This window comes from Calonectris borealis, chromosome 2 (assembly GCF_964195595.1).
Source record: "Calonectris borealis chromosome 2, bCalBor7.hap1.2, whole genome shotgun sequence".
NCBI classification, from domain to species: Eukaryota; Metazoa; Chordata; class Aves; order Procellariiformes; family Procellariidae; genus Calonectris; species Calonectris borealis.
Genome location: NC_134313.1, coordinates 1,066,048 through 1,080,717, shown reverse-complemented (window position 1 = coordinate 1,080,717; position 14,670 = coordinate 1,066,048). Strand labels below are relative to the sequence as shown.

The 14,670-nt window shown below is 61.3% G+C and overlaps 2 protein-coding genes across 2 annotated transcripts; one reads left to right on the top strand and one right to left on the bottom strand.

Annotated features, from left to right (window-relative positions):
• Positions 1–6,921: 6,921 nt before the first annotated feature.
• Positions 6,922–10,472, top strand: C2H8orf82 (chromosome 2 C8orf82 homolog). The gene is made up of 3 exons (XM_075141022.1): positions 6,922–7,087; positions 8,929–8,977; positions 9,478–10,472. The coding sequence occupies exons 1-3, from the start codon at positions 6,947–6,949 to the stop codon at positions 9,966–9,968; spliced, it is 681 nt and encodes a 226-aa protein (XP_074997123.1). The 5' UTR covers positions 6,922–6,946; the 3' UTR covers positions 9,969–10,472.
• A 318-nt stretch (positions 10,473–10,790) lies between these two features.
• LRRC14 (leucine rich repeat containing 14) lies at positions 10,791–14,549 on the bottom strand. The gene is made up of 4 exons (XM_075141021.1): positions 14,475–14,549; positions 13,297–13,644; positions 12,369–13,004; positions 10,791–12,176 (listed from the first exon to the last, which is right to left on the bottom strand). Exons 2-4 carry the CDS (start codon positions 13,623–13,625, stop codon positions 11,612–11,614), a joined length of 1,530 nt encoding a protein of 509 aa, XP_074997122.1. The 5' UTR covers positions 13,626–13,644; positions 14,475–14,549; the 3' UTR covers positions 10,791–11,611.
• Between the last annotated feature and the right edge of the window lie 121 nt (positions 14,550–14,670).

Genomic DNA, 14,670 nt, shown 5'->3' with positions numbered 1-14,670 from the left:
GGCCCATCTCACCACACGTTGGCACCACCAGACCCAAAGGACCTGTCTCAGCACCCACCATGGCTGCTTGGTCCTGCTGGAACCATCACAGGACCAATCATCTGCTCCTGGCCTTGAAAGACCCATCCTGACACCAGTCAGCTCTGCCTGGCTCATCTTGGCACCCATCATCTGTTCCTGGTCCTGCCCAACCCATCTTTGCACCCGTAAGCTCTGCTTGGTCCTCCTGGACCCATCTTGGTGTCCATCGTCTCTTTCTGGTCCTGCTGGATCCATCTTGGTGCCCGTCATCTCCTCCTGGTCCTGCCCAACCCATCTTGGCATCCTGTCATCTCCACGTGGCCCTGCTGGACGCATCTGTCATGTCCTTCTGGTCCTGCTGGAACCGCCTTGGCACTCATCATGTCCTCCTGGTTCTTCTGGAACTATCTTGATACCCATCATCTCTGCTTGGTCCTGCCCAAAACATCTCAGTACCCATCATGTCCTCCTGCTCGTGCTGGACCCATCTTGGTGCCCGTCATCTTCTCCTGGACCCATCTTGGCATCCATCATCACCTTCTGCTCCTGCTGGACCCATCTTGGTGCCCATCATCTCTGCTTTACCCTGCTGGACACATCTTGGCATCTGTCATGTCCTACTGGTCCTACTGGTCCCACCTTGGAGCCCATCATCTCCTCCCGGTCCTGCACAAACCATTTTGGCACCCATCATCTCCTCCTGCTTCTCTGGACCCATCTTGGTGCCTGTCATATTCTCCTGGTCCTGGCCAACCCATCTTGGCACCCATCTCCTCCTGGTCCTGCCCAAGCTATCTTGGTGCCCGTCATCTCTGCTTGACCCTACTTGACCCATCTTGGTGCCCGTCATCTTCTCCTGGTTCTGCCCAACTCATCTTGGCACCCATGATCTGTGCTTGGCCCTGCCCGACCCATCTTGACACCCATCATCTCCTCCTGGTCCTGCCCAACTCACCTTGGTGCCCGTCATTTCTGCTGGACCCTACTGGACCGATCTTGGTGTCCCTTATCTCCTCCTGCTCCTGCTGGACCCATCTTGACACCCATCATCTCCTCCTCATCCTGCCCAACTCATCTTGCCACCCATCATCTCTGCTTGGCCCTGGTGGACACACCTTGGCACCCATCATCTCCTGCTCCTCCTGCACCCATCTTGGTGCCTGTCATCTCCTCCAGATCTTGTCCAATCCATCTTGGCACCCGTCTGCTCCTCCTGCACCCATCTTGGTGCCCGTCATCTCCTGCTCCTCCTGCACCCATCTTGGTGCCCATCACCTCCTCCAGGTCCTGCCCAACCCATCTTGGCACCCATCATCTCCTGCTCCTCCTGCACCCATCTTGGTGCCCATCACCTCCTCCAGGTCCTGCCCAGTTCATCTTGGCACCCGTCTGCTCCTCCTGCACCCATTTTGGTGCCCGTCATCTCCTGCTCCTCCTGCACCCATCTTGATGCCCATCACCTCCTCCAGGTCCTGCCCAACCCATCTTGGCACCCGTCTGCTCCTCCTGCACCCATCTTGGTGCCCATCACCTCCTCCAGGTCCTGCCCAACCCATCTCGGCACCCATCTGCTCCTCTTGCACCCATCTTGGTGCCCATCACTTCCTCCAGGTCCTGCCCAACCCATCTCGGCACCCGTCTGCTCCTCTTGCACCCATCTTGGTGCCCGTCATCTCCTGATCCTCCTGCACCCATCTTGGTGCGCATCACCTCCTCCAGGTCCTGCCCAACCCATCTCGGCACCCGTCTGCTCCTCCTGCACCCATCTTGGTGCCCATCACCTCCTCCAGGTCCTGCCCAACCCATCTCGGCACCCATCTGCTCCTCTTGCACCCATCTTGGTGCCCATCACTTCCTCCAGGTCCTGCCCAACCCATCTCGGCACCCGTCTGCTCCTCTTGCACCCATCTTGGTGCCCGTCATCTCCTGATCCTCCTGCACCCATCTTGGTGCCCATCACCTCCTGCAGGTCCTGCCCAACCCATCTTGGCACCCATCATCTCCTGCTCCTCCTGCACCCATCTTGGTGCCCATCACCTCCTCCAGGTCCTGCCCAGTTCATCTTGGCACCCGTCTGCTCCTCCTGCACCCATTTTGGTGCCCGTCATCTCCTGCTCCTCCTGCACCCATCTTGATGCCCATCACCTCCTCCAGGTCCTGCCCAACCCATCTTGGCACCCGTCTGCTCCTCCTGCACCCATCTTGGTGCCCGTCATCTCCTGCTCCTCCTGCACCCATCTTGGTGCCCATCACCTCCTCCAGGTCCTGCCCAACCCATCTCAGCACCCGTCTGCTCCTCCTGCACCCATCTTGGTGCCCATCGCCTCCTCCAGGTCCTGCCCAACCCATCTCAGCACCCGTCTGCTCCTCCTGCACCCATCTTGGTGCCCATCACCTCCTCCAGGTCCTGCCCAACCCATCTCGGCACCCATCTGCTCCTCTTGCACCCATCTTGGTGCCCATCACTTCCTCCAGGTCCTGCCCAACCCATCTCGGCACCCATCTGCTCCTCTTGCACCCATCTTGGTGCCCGTCATCTCCTGCTCCTCCTGCACCCATCTTGATGCCCATCACCTCCTCCAGGTCCTGCCCAACCCATCTCGGCACCCATCTGCTCCTCTTGCACCCATCTTGGTGCCCATCATCTCCTGCTCCTCCTGCACCCTTGTCCCTGCCGCACCCCCATCCCCACCGCTGGAGCCGAAGGGTCCCCCCCTCTCCTCCACGGCCGCCCCCAAGTGCCTTCGGCTCCACCCACGGGGGCACCCATGGGGCACCCACCGGGGGGACGGGGCGGGGCAGGGGGCACCCATCAGAGTATAGAGATCTATAAAGAGAGTTATTAATTAGAACCCCCTCATTTTCAAGCTATTTTCTCCAGGGGGGGGTCCCCAGGGTGGGGGGGGGGTCCCCCAAGGGTGGAGGGGTCCCCCCACGGGTGGGGGGGAGTCCCCAGGGTGGGGGGGTCCCCCCAAGGGTGGGGGGGGTCCCCCCACGGGTGGGGGGGAGTCCCCAGGGTGGGGGGGGGGGGTCCCCAGCGCTACCTCCCAGCTCTGCTCACTGCCAGGTGCGGGGGGGGGGGGGGGGAGGAGGGGGTCCCCCCAATTCCATTTAATTTTTTTTTTGTTTTCTCCCCCAGGTTTTATAAATTGATTTTTTTTTTCCCCCCCTTTCTTTTTGCCTCTTTTCCCCCCTTTTTTTTTTTTTTTCGTTTTTGAACTCGAGGTTTTATTTATTATTAAAAACGAGAAAAGGATTAAAAAAAAAAAAAAAAGAAAAGAAAAGAAAAGAAAATCAAGGGACAAACCCGGCGGCTGCGGGACCCTCCCCCGCCGTGGGGGAGGGGAGCAGGAGCCCGCCCCCCCCCCCACCCCCACCCGGGACGGGGAGGGGGGAGGGCTGGGAGGGGGGAGGGGCGTGTCCCGTGGGCTGTAATTGGGGCGCGTGGATGTATAGAGGCACCGCCCCCTCGTGTGAATAAAGCTACGTATGGACAGTGCTTCCCTGCGGCTCGTTCACTCTGGAGCGGATCGAGGGCCGGGAGGCTGGTTTGAGGTGGGGGGGGCGGGGCACAGAGGCCCTATAGGGACTATAGGGGTGGCTGCAAGGGCCCGGCTGCACCCTGCGGCGTGTGCAGGGCTATATAGGGCCTATCTAAGCTGTATAGGTTCTATACAAGCCCCACCCATGCCATACAGCCTCTATAAGGGTCTATATGGTCATCCCCCATCACGCAGGCTGTATAGGGATACCCCACCCATGCCATACAGCCTCTATAGGGGTCTATAAGGTCATCCCCCATCACGCAGGCTGTATAGACAAGCCCCACCCATGCCAGACAGCCTCTATAGGGGTATATACGGGTGTGTGTCCCCAGCCATACAGGCTGTATAGGGACGCCTCACCCAACCATACAGCCTCCATAGGGGTCTATATGGTCATCCCCCACCACGCAGGCTGTATAGGGATACCCCACCCATGCCATACAGCCTCTATAGGGGTCTATAAGGTCATCCCCCATCACGCAGGCTGTATAGACAAGCCCCACCCATGCCAGACAGCCTCTATAGGGGTATATACGGGTGTGTGTCCCCAGCCATACAGGCTGTGTAGGGACGCCCCACCCAACCATACAGCCTCCATAGGGGTCTATATGGTCATCCCCCATCACGCAGGCTGTATAGACAAGCCCCACCCATGCCATACAGCCTCTATAGGGGTCTATAAGGTCATCCCCCATCACGCAGGCTGTATAGACAAGCCCCACCCATGCCAGACAGCCTCTATAGGGGTATATACGGGTGTGTGTCCCCAGCCATACAGGCTGTATAGGGATACCCCACCCATGCCATACAGCCTCTATAGGGGTATATACGGGTGTGTGTCCCCAGCCATACAGGCTGTACAGGGACGCCTCACCCAACCATACAGCCTCCATAGGGGTCTATATGGTCATCCCCCACCACGCAGGCTGTATAGGGATACCCCACCCATGCCATACAACCTCTATAGGGGTCTATATGGTCATCCCCCATCACGCAGGCTGTATAGACAAGCCCCACCCATGCCATACAGCCTCTATAGGGGTCTATAAGGTCATCCCCCATCACGCAGGCTGTATAGACAAGCCCCACCCATGCCATACAGCCTCTATAGGGGTATATACGGGTGTGTGTCCCCAGCCATACAGGCTGTATAGGGATGCCTCACCCAACCATACAGCCTCCATAGGGGTCTATATGGTCATCCCCCATCACGCAGGCTGTATAGGGATGCCCCACCCATGCCATACAGCCTCTATAGGGGTCTATAAGGTCATCCCCCATCACGCAGGCTGTATAGACAAGCCCCACACAACAATACAGCCGCCATAGGGGTCTATACAGTCATCCCCCACCCTGCAGGCTGTATAGGGACACCCCACGCATGCCATACAGCCTCTATAGGGGTGTATATAGTCATGCCCCCCCACCACGCAGGCTGTATAGGGTATGTATAGGGCTCCCTCTGCAAGCAGTATAGGCTGTACCAGGCAGTATAGGGTGCATGGGGCAGTGTGTGTACCCCCTCCCCCGGAGCGTATGGAGTGTATACATACCGCCCAGGGGGTGTAGGGATGCACACAGGGTGTATGTGGGGTGTATAGGGGGTGCTGGGAGGTGTATAGGGGGTGCATAGGAAGAGAGGGGGGAGCACAGCGGTATAGAGGGGTGCATAAAGCTGCATAGGCTGTGGATAGGGTGTATATAGGGGTATATAAACGCCCCCAGGGGTACATAAAGCTACACAGGGATGTATATAGGGGCACCTAAAGGTGCCCAGGGTGTGTAGAGGGGGTGCACAGGGGAGCTGGGGGCGTATAGAGGGGTTTCTATAGGGGAGCACAGGGGGGTGCAGGGGAGGGGCACAGGGAGGGTATGAGTATGTATAGGGTGCACAGGGGGTGCATGGGTGTATACGTGGGCATGTGTAGGGGGTGCATGGGTGTATAGGGGCACACAGGGGGTGTATGGGTATCTATAGGGGCACACGGGGTGTATGGGTGTCTATAGGGGCACATGAGTCTATACAGGGGTGTGGGCGTGTCTATAGGGGTTGGCAGGTGTGTATAGGGGTGCACAGGTGCCTATAGGGGTCTGGGTGTCTGTAGGGGTGTAAGGGGTGTGTATAGGGGCACACGGGGGGGTATGGGTGTGTATAGAGGTGGGTGGGTGTTTATGGAGGTATAGGTGTCTATAGGGCATATGGGTGTCTGTAAGGGTACATAAGTGTCTATAGGGCCAGGTGGGTGCCTACAGGGGGTGTGGGTATCTATAGGTGTGTGGGTGTCTATAAAGGTGAGTAGGTTTTTATAAGGATGCATGGGTGTCTATAGGGGTGAGTGGGTGTCTGTAGGAGGTATGGGTGTCTATAGGGGTATATGGGTGTATATAGGGGTGCATGAGTGCCTATAGGGGTTCATGGGCGTGTACAGGCTGGGTGAATGTCCATAGGGGGGCAGGGGTGTCTATAGGGGCTATGAGTGTCCATAGAGGCTATGAGTGTCCGTAGGGGTGCCTGGGGGTCCATAGGTGGTGGGGTGTCTATAGGGCCTATGAATACCCATAGGGGCACCTGGGTGTCTATAGGGCCTATGAGTGTCCATAGGGGTGCCTAGGTGTCTATAGGGTGCCTGGGTGTAATAGGGGTGCACAGGGGGTGCATGAGTGTATATATAGGAGTGTACAGGTGTATACAGGGGTATAGGGGTGTCTATAGGGGTGCGTGGGTGTCCATAGGGGTGCCTGGGTGTCTATAGGGACTCTGGGTCTCCATAGGCGGTGGGGTGTCCATAGGGGCTATGAGAGTCTATAGGGGTGCCTGGGTGTCCATAGGGGCTATGAGTGTCCATAGGGGTGCCTGGGTGTCCATAGGGGCTAAGAGTGTCTATAGGGGTGCCTGGGTGTCCATAGGGGCTATGAGTGTCCATAGGGGCTATGAGTGTCCATAGGGGTGCCTGGGTGTCCATAGGGGCTATGAGTGTCCATAAGGGTGCCTGAGTGTCCATAGGGGCTATGAGCGTCCATAGGGGCTATGAGTGTCCATAGGGGTGCCTGGGTGTCTATAGGGGTGCCAGGGTGTCCATAGGGGTGCCAGGGTGTCCATAGGGGTGCCTGGGGGTTCATAGGGGCTATGAGTGTCCATAGGGGCTATGAGTGTCTATAGGGGTGCCTGGGTGTCCATAGGGGCTATGAGTGTCTATAGGGGTGCCTGGGTGTCCATAGGGGCTATGAGTGTCCATAGGGGTGCCTGGGGGTCCATAGGCGCTGGGGAGCAGGCTCCGCCCGGAGCGGTGCAACCGCCGGACCGGCCCGGGCCGCTTCCGGGAGCGCTGCGGGGCCGGGCGCGGGGTCAGGCCGGTGTCGGGGCCGGGGCCGGGGCCGGGATGCGGCTGCCGCCGGCGCTGCGGCTGCTGCTCCGTCGCGGGGCGAGCGGGGCGGCGGGGCCGGGGCCCGGGTACCGGCAGGGGCAGCGCCCGGGGCCGCGCACCCGCGAGTACTTCTACTACCTCGACCACCAGGGACAGGTACCGGGGCCGCGGCCGGGGCGGGGGGGGCCCTCGGGGGGGGGGGGCACCGGATCCCGGGCGGACCCCATAAAGATCCCGGGTGGATCCCGGGCGGACCCTCAATGGACTCAGGGCAGATCCCGGACTGAGCCCGAACAGATCCCGCATGGACCCAAGACGTGGACCCAGACGCATCCCACGTGGATCCCGGACGGATCCCAGGTGGATCCTACATGGATCCCAGACAGATCCCAGATGGATCCTGGACAGACCCCAGACGGATCCCACGTGGATCCCGGACGGACCCCACGTGGATCCCACATGGATCCCGGACAGATCCCAGGTGGATCCCAATCAGACCCCAGACTGATCCCACATGGATCCCGGACAGATCCCAGATGGATCCCAATCAGACCCCAGACAGATCCCACATGGATCCCGGACAGACCCCAGACGGATCCCAGATGGATCCCACGTGGATCCCAGACAGATCCCAGATGGATCCCAGACAGACCCCGGACAGATCCCAGACAAACCCCAAACAGATCCCCGACAAACCCCAGATGGATTCAGGACAGATCCTGGGCAGAGCCAAAACAAACCCCAGACAGACCCCAAACGGATCCCACATGGACCCAAGACAGATCCCAGACAGATCCCGGACAGACCAGGACGGATCCCAAAAAAACCCAAGACAGATCCCGTAGATGGATCCTGAACAGGACCCAGACAGATCCCCCCCCAAAAAAAAACCCTAGATGGGGTCAGGACAGATCCTACATGGACCCAGGACAGATCCCAGACAGATGTCAAACAGATCCTGGACAGATCCCAAATAAAACCCACATGGATCCAAGCCAGATCCCAGACAGATCCTGGACAGACCCCAGTGAGACCCCCAAAAGACCCCAGATGGGCCCAGGACAGATCCCAGATGGATCCCAAACAAACCTGAGACAGATCCCACAGACAGATCCTGGGCAGGACCCAGACAGATCCAAAAAAAACCCAACCCTAGATGGGCTCAGGACAGATCCCAGATGGACCCAGGACAGATCCTGGACAGACCCAAGACAGACCCCGGATGGATCCCAAACAAACCTGAGACAGATCCCGCAGACAGACACGCGCCCCCCCCCCCCCCAAATCCCCCCCCCAAAGAAACCCTAGATGGGCTCAGGACAGATCCCAGATAGATCCCAAACAGACCCAGGCCAGATCCCAGACAGATCCTGGACGGATCCCAAATAGAACCCACATGGATGCAAGCCAGATCCCAGATGGATCCTAGTCAGACTTCAAAAAGACCTAGGACAGATCCCAGATAGATCCCAAGCAGATCCCAGGCAGATCCCAAATAGAACCCACATGGATCCACGCCAGATCCCAGATGGATCCTAGTCAGACCCTCAAAAGACCCCAGATGGACCCAGGCCAGATCCCAGACAGATCCCAGAGGGACCCAGGCCAGATCCCAGACAGATCCTGGACGGATCCCAAATAGAACCCACATGGATGCAAGCCAGATCCCAGATGGATCCTAGTCAGACTTCAAAAAGACCTAGGACAGATCCCAGACAGATCCCAAGCAGATCCCGGACAGATCCCAAATAGAACCCACATGGATCCAAGCCAGATCCCAGATGGATCCTAGTCAGACCCTCAAAAGACCCCAGATGGACCCAGGCCAGATCCCGGACAGATCCCAGAGGGACCCAGGCCAGATCCCAGACAGATCCCAGAGGGACCCAGGCCAGATCCCGGACAGAGCCTGGACGGATCCCAAAAGGATCCCAGACACCCCCCTGGTCCTGCTGGGAGTTTCGGAGATTTTGAGACTTTTTCCCGCTTTTCCGCAGCTTTTCCTGGACGACACCAAAGTCAAGAACTTCATCACCTGCTTCAAAGGTGCCGGGACCCCCCCAAAAACCCCCCCAAAACCCCCTCACCACACCAGCCCCCGCCGCCTTAATTAGGGGCTGAGCCTTAATTAGGGGCTGAGCCTTAATTGGAAGCCGATCCTTAATTGGGGTCTCATCCTTCATTGGGATCTCATCCTTCATCGGGATCTCATCCGTAACGGGGGGCTGAGCCCACGCCGGCGGGGACGGGGGACGCCCCCCCCCACTCTGGTGACAGAGCAGCCGCCGGGTGCTCTTTGCATATTAATTACCTTATTAATTAAGCAGCTCCTGCCATTAATAGCTCCCGTTCGCTCTTCCTGGCACGGTGATTCCTCCCGAGCCGACCGCTCCTCCCTCCACCACCCCTTCCAAAACCGGGATCCCCTTAACGAACGATCCCCCTACCCCGCAACTAATTACCTGCGGGGGGGGGGGGGCGGGGGATTAATTACCACTAATTAGCGGGGGAGGGGCGAGCTGACCTCCCTCCGTCCATCCCGCCAGACGTCGGCTTCCTCGCCTTCTTCTTCAAGCGGCTGGAGCCCAACCGCAGCGGGCGCTACGAGGCGGAATTCCCGTTCCTCTCGCCCTGCGGCCGGGAGCGGAATTTCTTACGGTGCGACGACCGCCCCGTGGTGTTCACCGAACTCCTGCCGGGCTCCGGCGGGATCCGGCTCCTCTCCTACTGCGGCGGCGGCGAGCGTTTAACCGTTCCTTTCCAACCGGAGAATTTGGTGGTGTTACCGGAAAACGGGCGGCTCTACCACCCGGCGCCGGCGCGGGCGGGCGGCGTGGGTTTGGTGCGCTCGGCGTTGGCGCTGGAGTGGAGCCCCGGTTTCCAGTTTGGCCGGGGGGCGGCGCAGCCCCCCACCCACTTCAACTGGGAGGGGCGGCGCTACCGGCTCACCGAGGCGCTGCTGCCGCTGCTCCGCGCCGGCGGAGCCGGCTCTGCCGGGGAATCGCCCGCCGGCCCCGTCGCCCCGAGGCAGGGCTGAGTTGGGGACTCCCCCCCCTCCCCGCCGACTCGTAGCGTCTATAGACACCCCACCGCCCACGGAGAGCAGGGTCCCTATAGACACCCATAGCCCCTATAGACACTCAGGCACCCCTATAGACACCCATAGCCCCTGTAGACACCCATAGCCCCTGTAGACACTCAGGCACCCCCATAGACACCCATAGCCCCTATAGACACCCAGGCACCCCTGTAGATACCCATAGCCCCTATAGACACCCATAGCCCCTACAGACACCCAGGCACCCCTTGTAGACACTCATAGCCCCTATAGACACTCAGGCACCTCTATAGACACCCATAGTCCCTATAGACACCCATAGCCCCTATAGACACTCATAGCCCCTATAGACACCCACGCACCCCTGTAGACACTCATAGCCCCTATAGACACTCATAGCCCCTATAGACACCCATAGCCCCTATAGACACCCAGGCACCCCTATAGACACCCATAGCCCCTATAGACACCGAGGCACCCCTTGTAGACACTCATAGCCCCTATAGACACTCAGGCACCCCTATAGACACCCATAGTCCCTATAGACACCCACACACCCCTGTAGACACTCATACCCTCTGTAGATACCCATAGCCCCTATAGACACCCAGGCACCCCTATAGACGCACATAGCTCCTATAGACACCCAGGCACCCCTATGGAAACTCATAGCTCCTAAAGATACCTCACCACCTATGGAGACCCAGAGTCCCTATGGACACCCAGGCACCCTTATGGACACTCATAGCCCCTATAGATACCCAGCCACCCCTATAGACACCCAGCCACCCCTATGGACACTCATAGCCCCTATGGACACCCAAGCACCCCTATAGACACTCATAGCCCCTATGGACACCGAGGCACCCCTATGGAAATTCATAGCCCCAACAGACACCCCACTGCCTATGGAGACCCAGAGTCCCTATAGACACCCAGGCACGCCTATAGACACCCAGGCACCCCTATAGACACTCACAGCCCTCCCGCTCACCCCCACGCCGACGGGAAAACGGGTGGCAGAGCCCAGCGCCGTCACCGCGGGGGGTGGGCGCTCACCGGGGGGGGGGTGGGCGCTGCCGCAGGGGGGTGGGCGCTGCCGCGGGGGGGTGGGCGCTCACCGCGGCAGCCGGGACCCCCGTTCGTCTATTAAAGAAAAAACCCAAACGGAGCCTACCCGGCGCGGCCGAGCTGTGCCGTTTCCTCACCCCGCGGCGCCGAGCACCCGCCGGGACTTGGGGTACAGGGGGGGCGGGGGGGGGCCGAGGCAGAGGCACGGGGTTGGACAGCACCGCGGTTACCGTTTCTGCCGGGACTCTGCTCCGCCGGCAGCCATTTATCAACCAGTCTCCCGGTGTTGATTAATCGGCACGGCCTGGACACCGATCCACCCGTAGCCGGCACGTTACGGTGACACGAGGCACTGCCGGGAGTTATCGGTAGCACCGGGTCCCCCCGGCTGGTGGCACGGTGACACCGAAAGGGAAAATTACCAGAAAAGCACCGGGATGAGGAGGAAACACCAAATTTTGGGAGGAAGGAGGGGTTGCGGCAGAGCGGTGAGGCCGCGGCGGTTCACCGGGTGCCGCGGGGCGGGATGAGGGCTCCGAGCTTCGCCGGAGCTACAAGGTGAAGTAGTCGAGGGCGCCGTGCCGGCAAAGGCTGGTGGTCCAGACGGCGTCGGCTCTGCCGGAGCTCACCAGCATCCGGCACAGCTCGGCGTTCACCGCGGCGAAACGTTCCTCGTCCACCGCGTCCCCGAAGAGCCAGCCGGAGGCGGGGGACGGCTCCCGGCTGTAGCAGTCCACGGGATAAGGGTAGACAACCAGGCGTAAATCCGGCAAAACCACGGTTTTCCGTACCAAGGTCTTGAGTCCCGGCGTGGAGAGGGGATTGCCGAAAAGTCCCAGGCAACGGAGACGGGAGCAACGGCAGAGCGCCGGTAACAGAGCCTCCAGCCGGGCGTCCGTCAGCCGGCATTCCATGAGATCCAGGTGGAGGAGAGAGGCCGAAGTCTCCTCCAGGAGATGCCAAAGAGGTCGGAGAAGATTCTCGGAGAAATCGTGGCCGCTCAGATCCAACTTCCTCAGCGCCGGAGCGTGGAGGCTTCCGGAAAGGAAGGCGAGGTCGCCGGGCAGGAGGGAGCAGAAGGCCAGCTCCAGGCTCTCCAGGGGAGCCTGCAGGTCGCTGTCGGCGGAGAAACCGAGCCGTGAGCCCCCCCGGGGCCGTCACCGCGCGGGAGGGGGCGGTTCCCATATTCCCAGAGGAACGGCGGCAAATCCCCCCGGATCCCAAGCCCCACCCCGCACGCAAACCGGGAATTCCCTCAGCCGGAGCGTGAAAAGAGCAAGTTGAGGACGCGCCGCGCCACGAACTTACCCGAGGAGTTGCCTCAGTTTCCCCGAAAGCCTGGAGGAGCCCAAGCTGAGCTCCCTGAGGCGGGGCAGCCCCCCCAGCTGCGCGGCGAGGCGCCGGAGGCCGGCATCCGTCCCCGCCGCGAGCCGCCGCACGTCGACGTTGCTGTAGGGCAGCTTGAGGCTGAGGAGGTCGGGGAATCTGGCGAGGTGCGGCAAAACGGCGCAGAGACCGGCCAGCCCCAGGTTGTTGAAGCGCAGATCCACCCGCCGCACGCCGGCGGGTTCCAGCGACTCCAGCAAACTCACGGTGCCGGCGACGGAGAGCTCCTCGGCGTGGAAATCCCGGCATTTAAGACGCAGGGGGCCGGAGGCGCCGGTTTGCAAAGCGTCCCGCAAGACGCCATAGGACGTGCCGTTAACGAAGAGATCGGCGCGGACCTCCACGCCGACGGGTTGCGGGGCCGCCGAGGCGCCGGAGGGACCTTTACGTCGTTTGGAGCCGCGTTTCAGGCACTCGCTTTGGTGTTTGGAGATCTCCAGGCAAGCTTTGGCTAACGCCACCGTGCCGGACCACAGGCTCATCCCCTCCGGGCCGCGGTCGGTGTCGTCGTCCTGGAGACCCGTCATGTCCAGCACCCGCAGGCGGCACCGTCTCTCGCTGGGCGAAGACAAGAAACCAGTGAATTAAACGAGCGGGGAAATGGGGGAATCGAAATACCGGCGCGGTCGGCTGCCGGGAGAGCCGTGGTTATCCGGCAACTCGCTCCAGCCCCGAGGCGGGGTGAGGGTCGCGGTCCCGCTTTGGACTAAAGGAGCCCGGCACCAACCCGCGGCTTCCTTCTCCAGCGTGGCCAGAGCTCGGGATGAGCATCGTCACCTCCGTCTCCCCGAAGGAGGAAGGAAACGGCTCTTGCCCGTCCCCGGGAGGAGTTTGGCATCCCGGCACCCACCTCGTGCCGCGGCAGGGCTCCTCCAGCGCCCGGCGGAGATGTGCCACGACGGCCAGGATGACGGCCTGGACGCACAATTTATTGGGTTTCTCTCTGAGGAGCGGGTGACGGCCACGGTGACGGTGACGGTGACCCAACAACCGCTGGAAACTGAGGACGGGGAAGGGCCACGTCCCCACCAAATCCCGTAGGGCCAGCGGCCGCCCGTCCAGGAAGGCGGCTTGGAAGAGGACGGGGTAGAGCTCGGCGGGGAGGAGATCCAGGGCGCGGCGAGCGCCGGGGCGGTGGCTCACCAGGCGGCGGGCGCAGAGGAAGACGAGGGAGTGCATGGCAGCCGGCGCCGAGGGGCTGCGGGCAAGGAAAGGGGCGGGGGGGGGGGGGGGGGGGCAGCAGGTGAGGTTGGGGTGGTCCCATGGGTCTGGCAGCGAGGGGCTCACCCCATGGTGTAGGGGCGGCCCCAAGGCACCCCCTAACCCAGCCCCCCATCATAGGGAACCCCCACGGCACCCCTAACCCAGCCCCCCATCACAGGGGCACCCATGGCACCCCTAACCCAGCCCCACATCACAGGGACTCCCCAAATCACCCCTAACCCAGCCCCCCCATCACAGGGACCCCCCAAATCACCCCGAACCCAGGCCCCCATCACAGGGACCCCCCAAATCACCCCTAACCCAGCCCCCCACCACAGGGACCACCCAAATCACCCCGAACCCAGCCCCCCACCACAGGGACCCCCCAAATCACCCCGAACCCAGCTCCCCATCACAGGGACCCCCCAAATCACCCCGAACCCAGCCCCCCATCACAGGGACCCCCCAAATCACCCCTAACCCAGCCCCCCCATCACAGGGACCCCCCAAATCACCCCTAACCCAGCTCCCCATCACAGGGACCCCCCAAATCACCCCGAACCCAGCCCCCCATCACAGGGACACCCCAAATCACCCCTAACCCAGCCCCCCATCACAGGGACCCCCCACAGCACCCCTATCCCAGCCCCCCATCACAGGGATCCCCCAAATCACCCCTAACCCAGCCCCCCCATCACAGGGACCCCCCACAGCACCCCGAACCCAGCCCCCCATCACAGGGGCACCCCCCTAATCACAGGGACCCCCCCCAATCACAGGGACCCCCCCCCAACATGGCGGCCCCCACCGGCCCCGCCCACTCACCGCGCGCCCGCAGCCCCTCACCCTCCGCCGAGCCCCTCCGCTCCCGCCGCGCTTCCGGGCATGCGCGTTGACGCCCAGCACGGCCCCGCGCCAATCAGAGCGCGAGATTCACTAGGGGAGGCGGGCTCAGCCCATTGGCTTGTGGTGCTGTCCGTCACCGCTCTCTCCCTTCCCATTGGCTGAGGCGCGGCGGGAG

What these genes read in the sequence shown, in the direction of transcription:
- LRRC14 (XM_075141021.1), bottom strand. Translation starts at nt 13,625, where the DNA reads ATGCACTCCCTCGTCTTCCTCTGCGCCCGCCGCCTGGTGAGCCACCGC. An exon ending in GAGCCCTGCCGCGGCACGAG is followed by an intron (nt 13,005 to 13,296) that starts GTGGGTGCCGGG and finishes GTCTTCGCCCAG; the next exon opens with CGAGAGACGGTGCCGCCTGC. An exon ending in AAACTGAGGCAACTCCTCGG is followed by an intron (nt 12,177 to 12,368) that starts GTAAGTTCGTGG and finishes CTCCGCCGACAG; the next exon opens with CGACCTGCAGGCTCCCCTGG.
- C2H8orf82 (XM_075141022.1), top strand. Translation starts at nt 6,947, where the DNA reads ATGCGGCTGCCGCCGGCGCTGCGGCTGCTGCTCCGTCGCGGGGCGAGC. An exon ending in ACCTCGACCACCAGGGACAG is followed by an intron (nt 7,088 to 8,928) that starts GTACCGGGGCCG and finishes GCTTTTCCGCAG; the next exon opens with CTTTTCCTGGACGACACCAA. An exon ending in CTTCATCACCTGCTTCAAAG is followed by an intron (nt 8,978 to 9,477) that starts GTGCCGGGACCC and finishes CCATCCCGCCAG; the next exon opens with ACGTCGGCTTCCTCGCCTTC.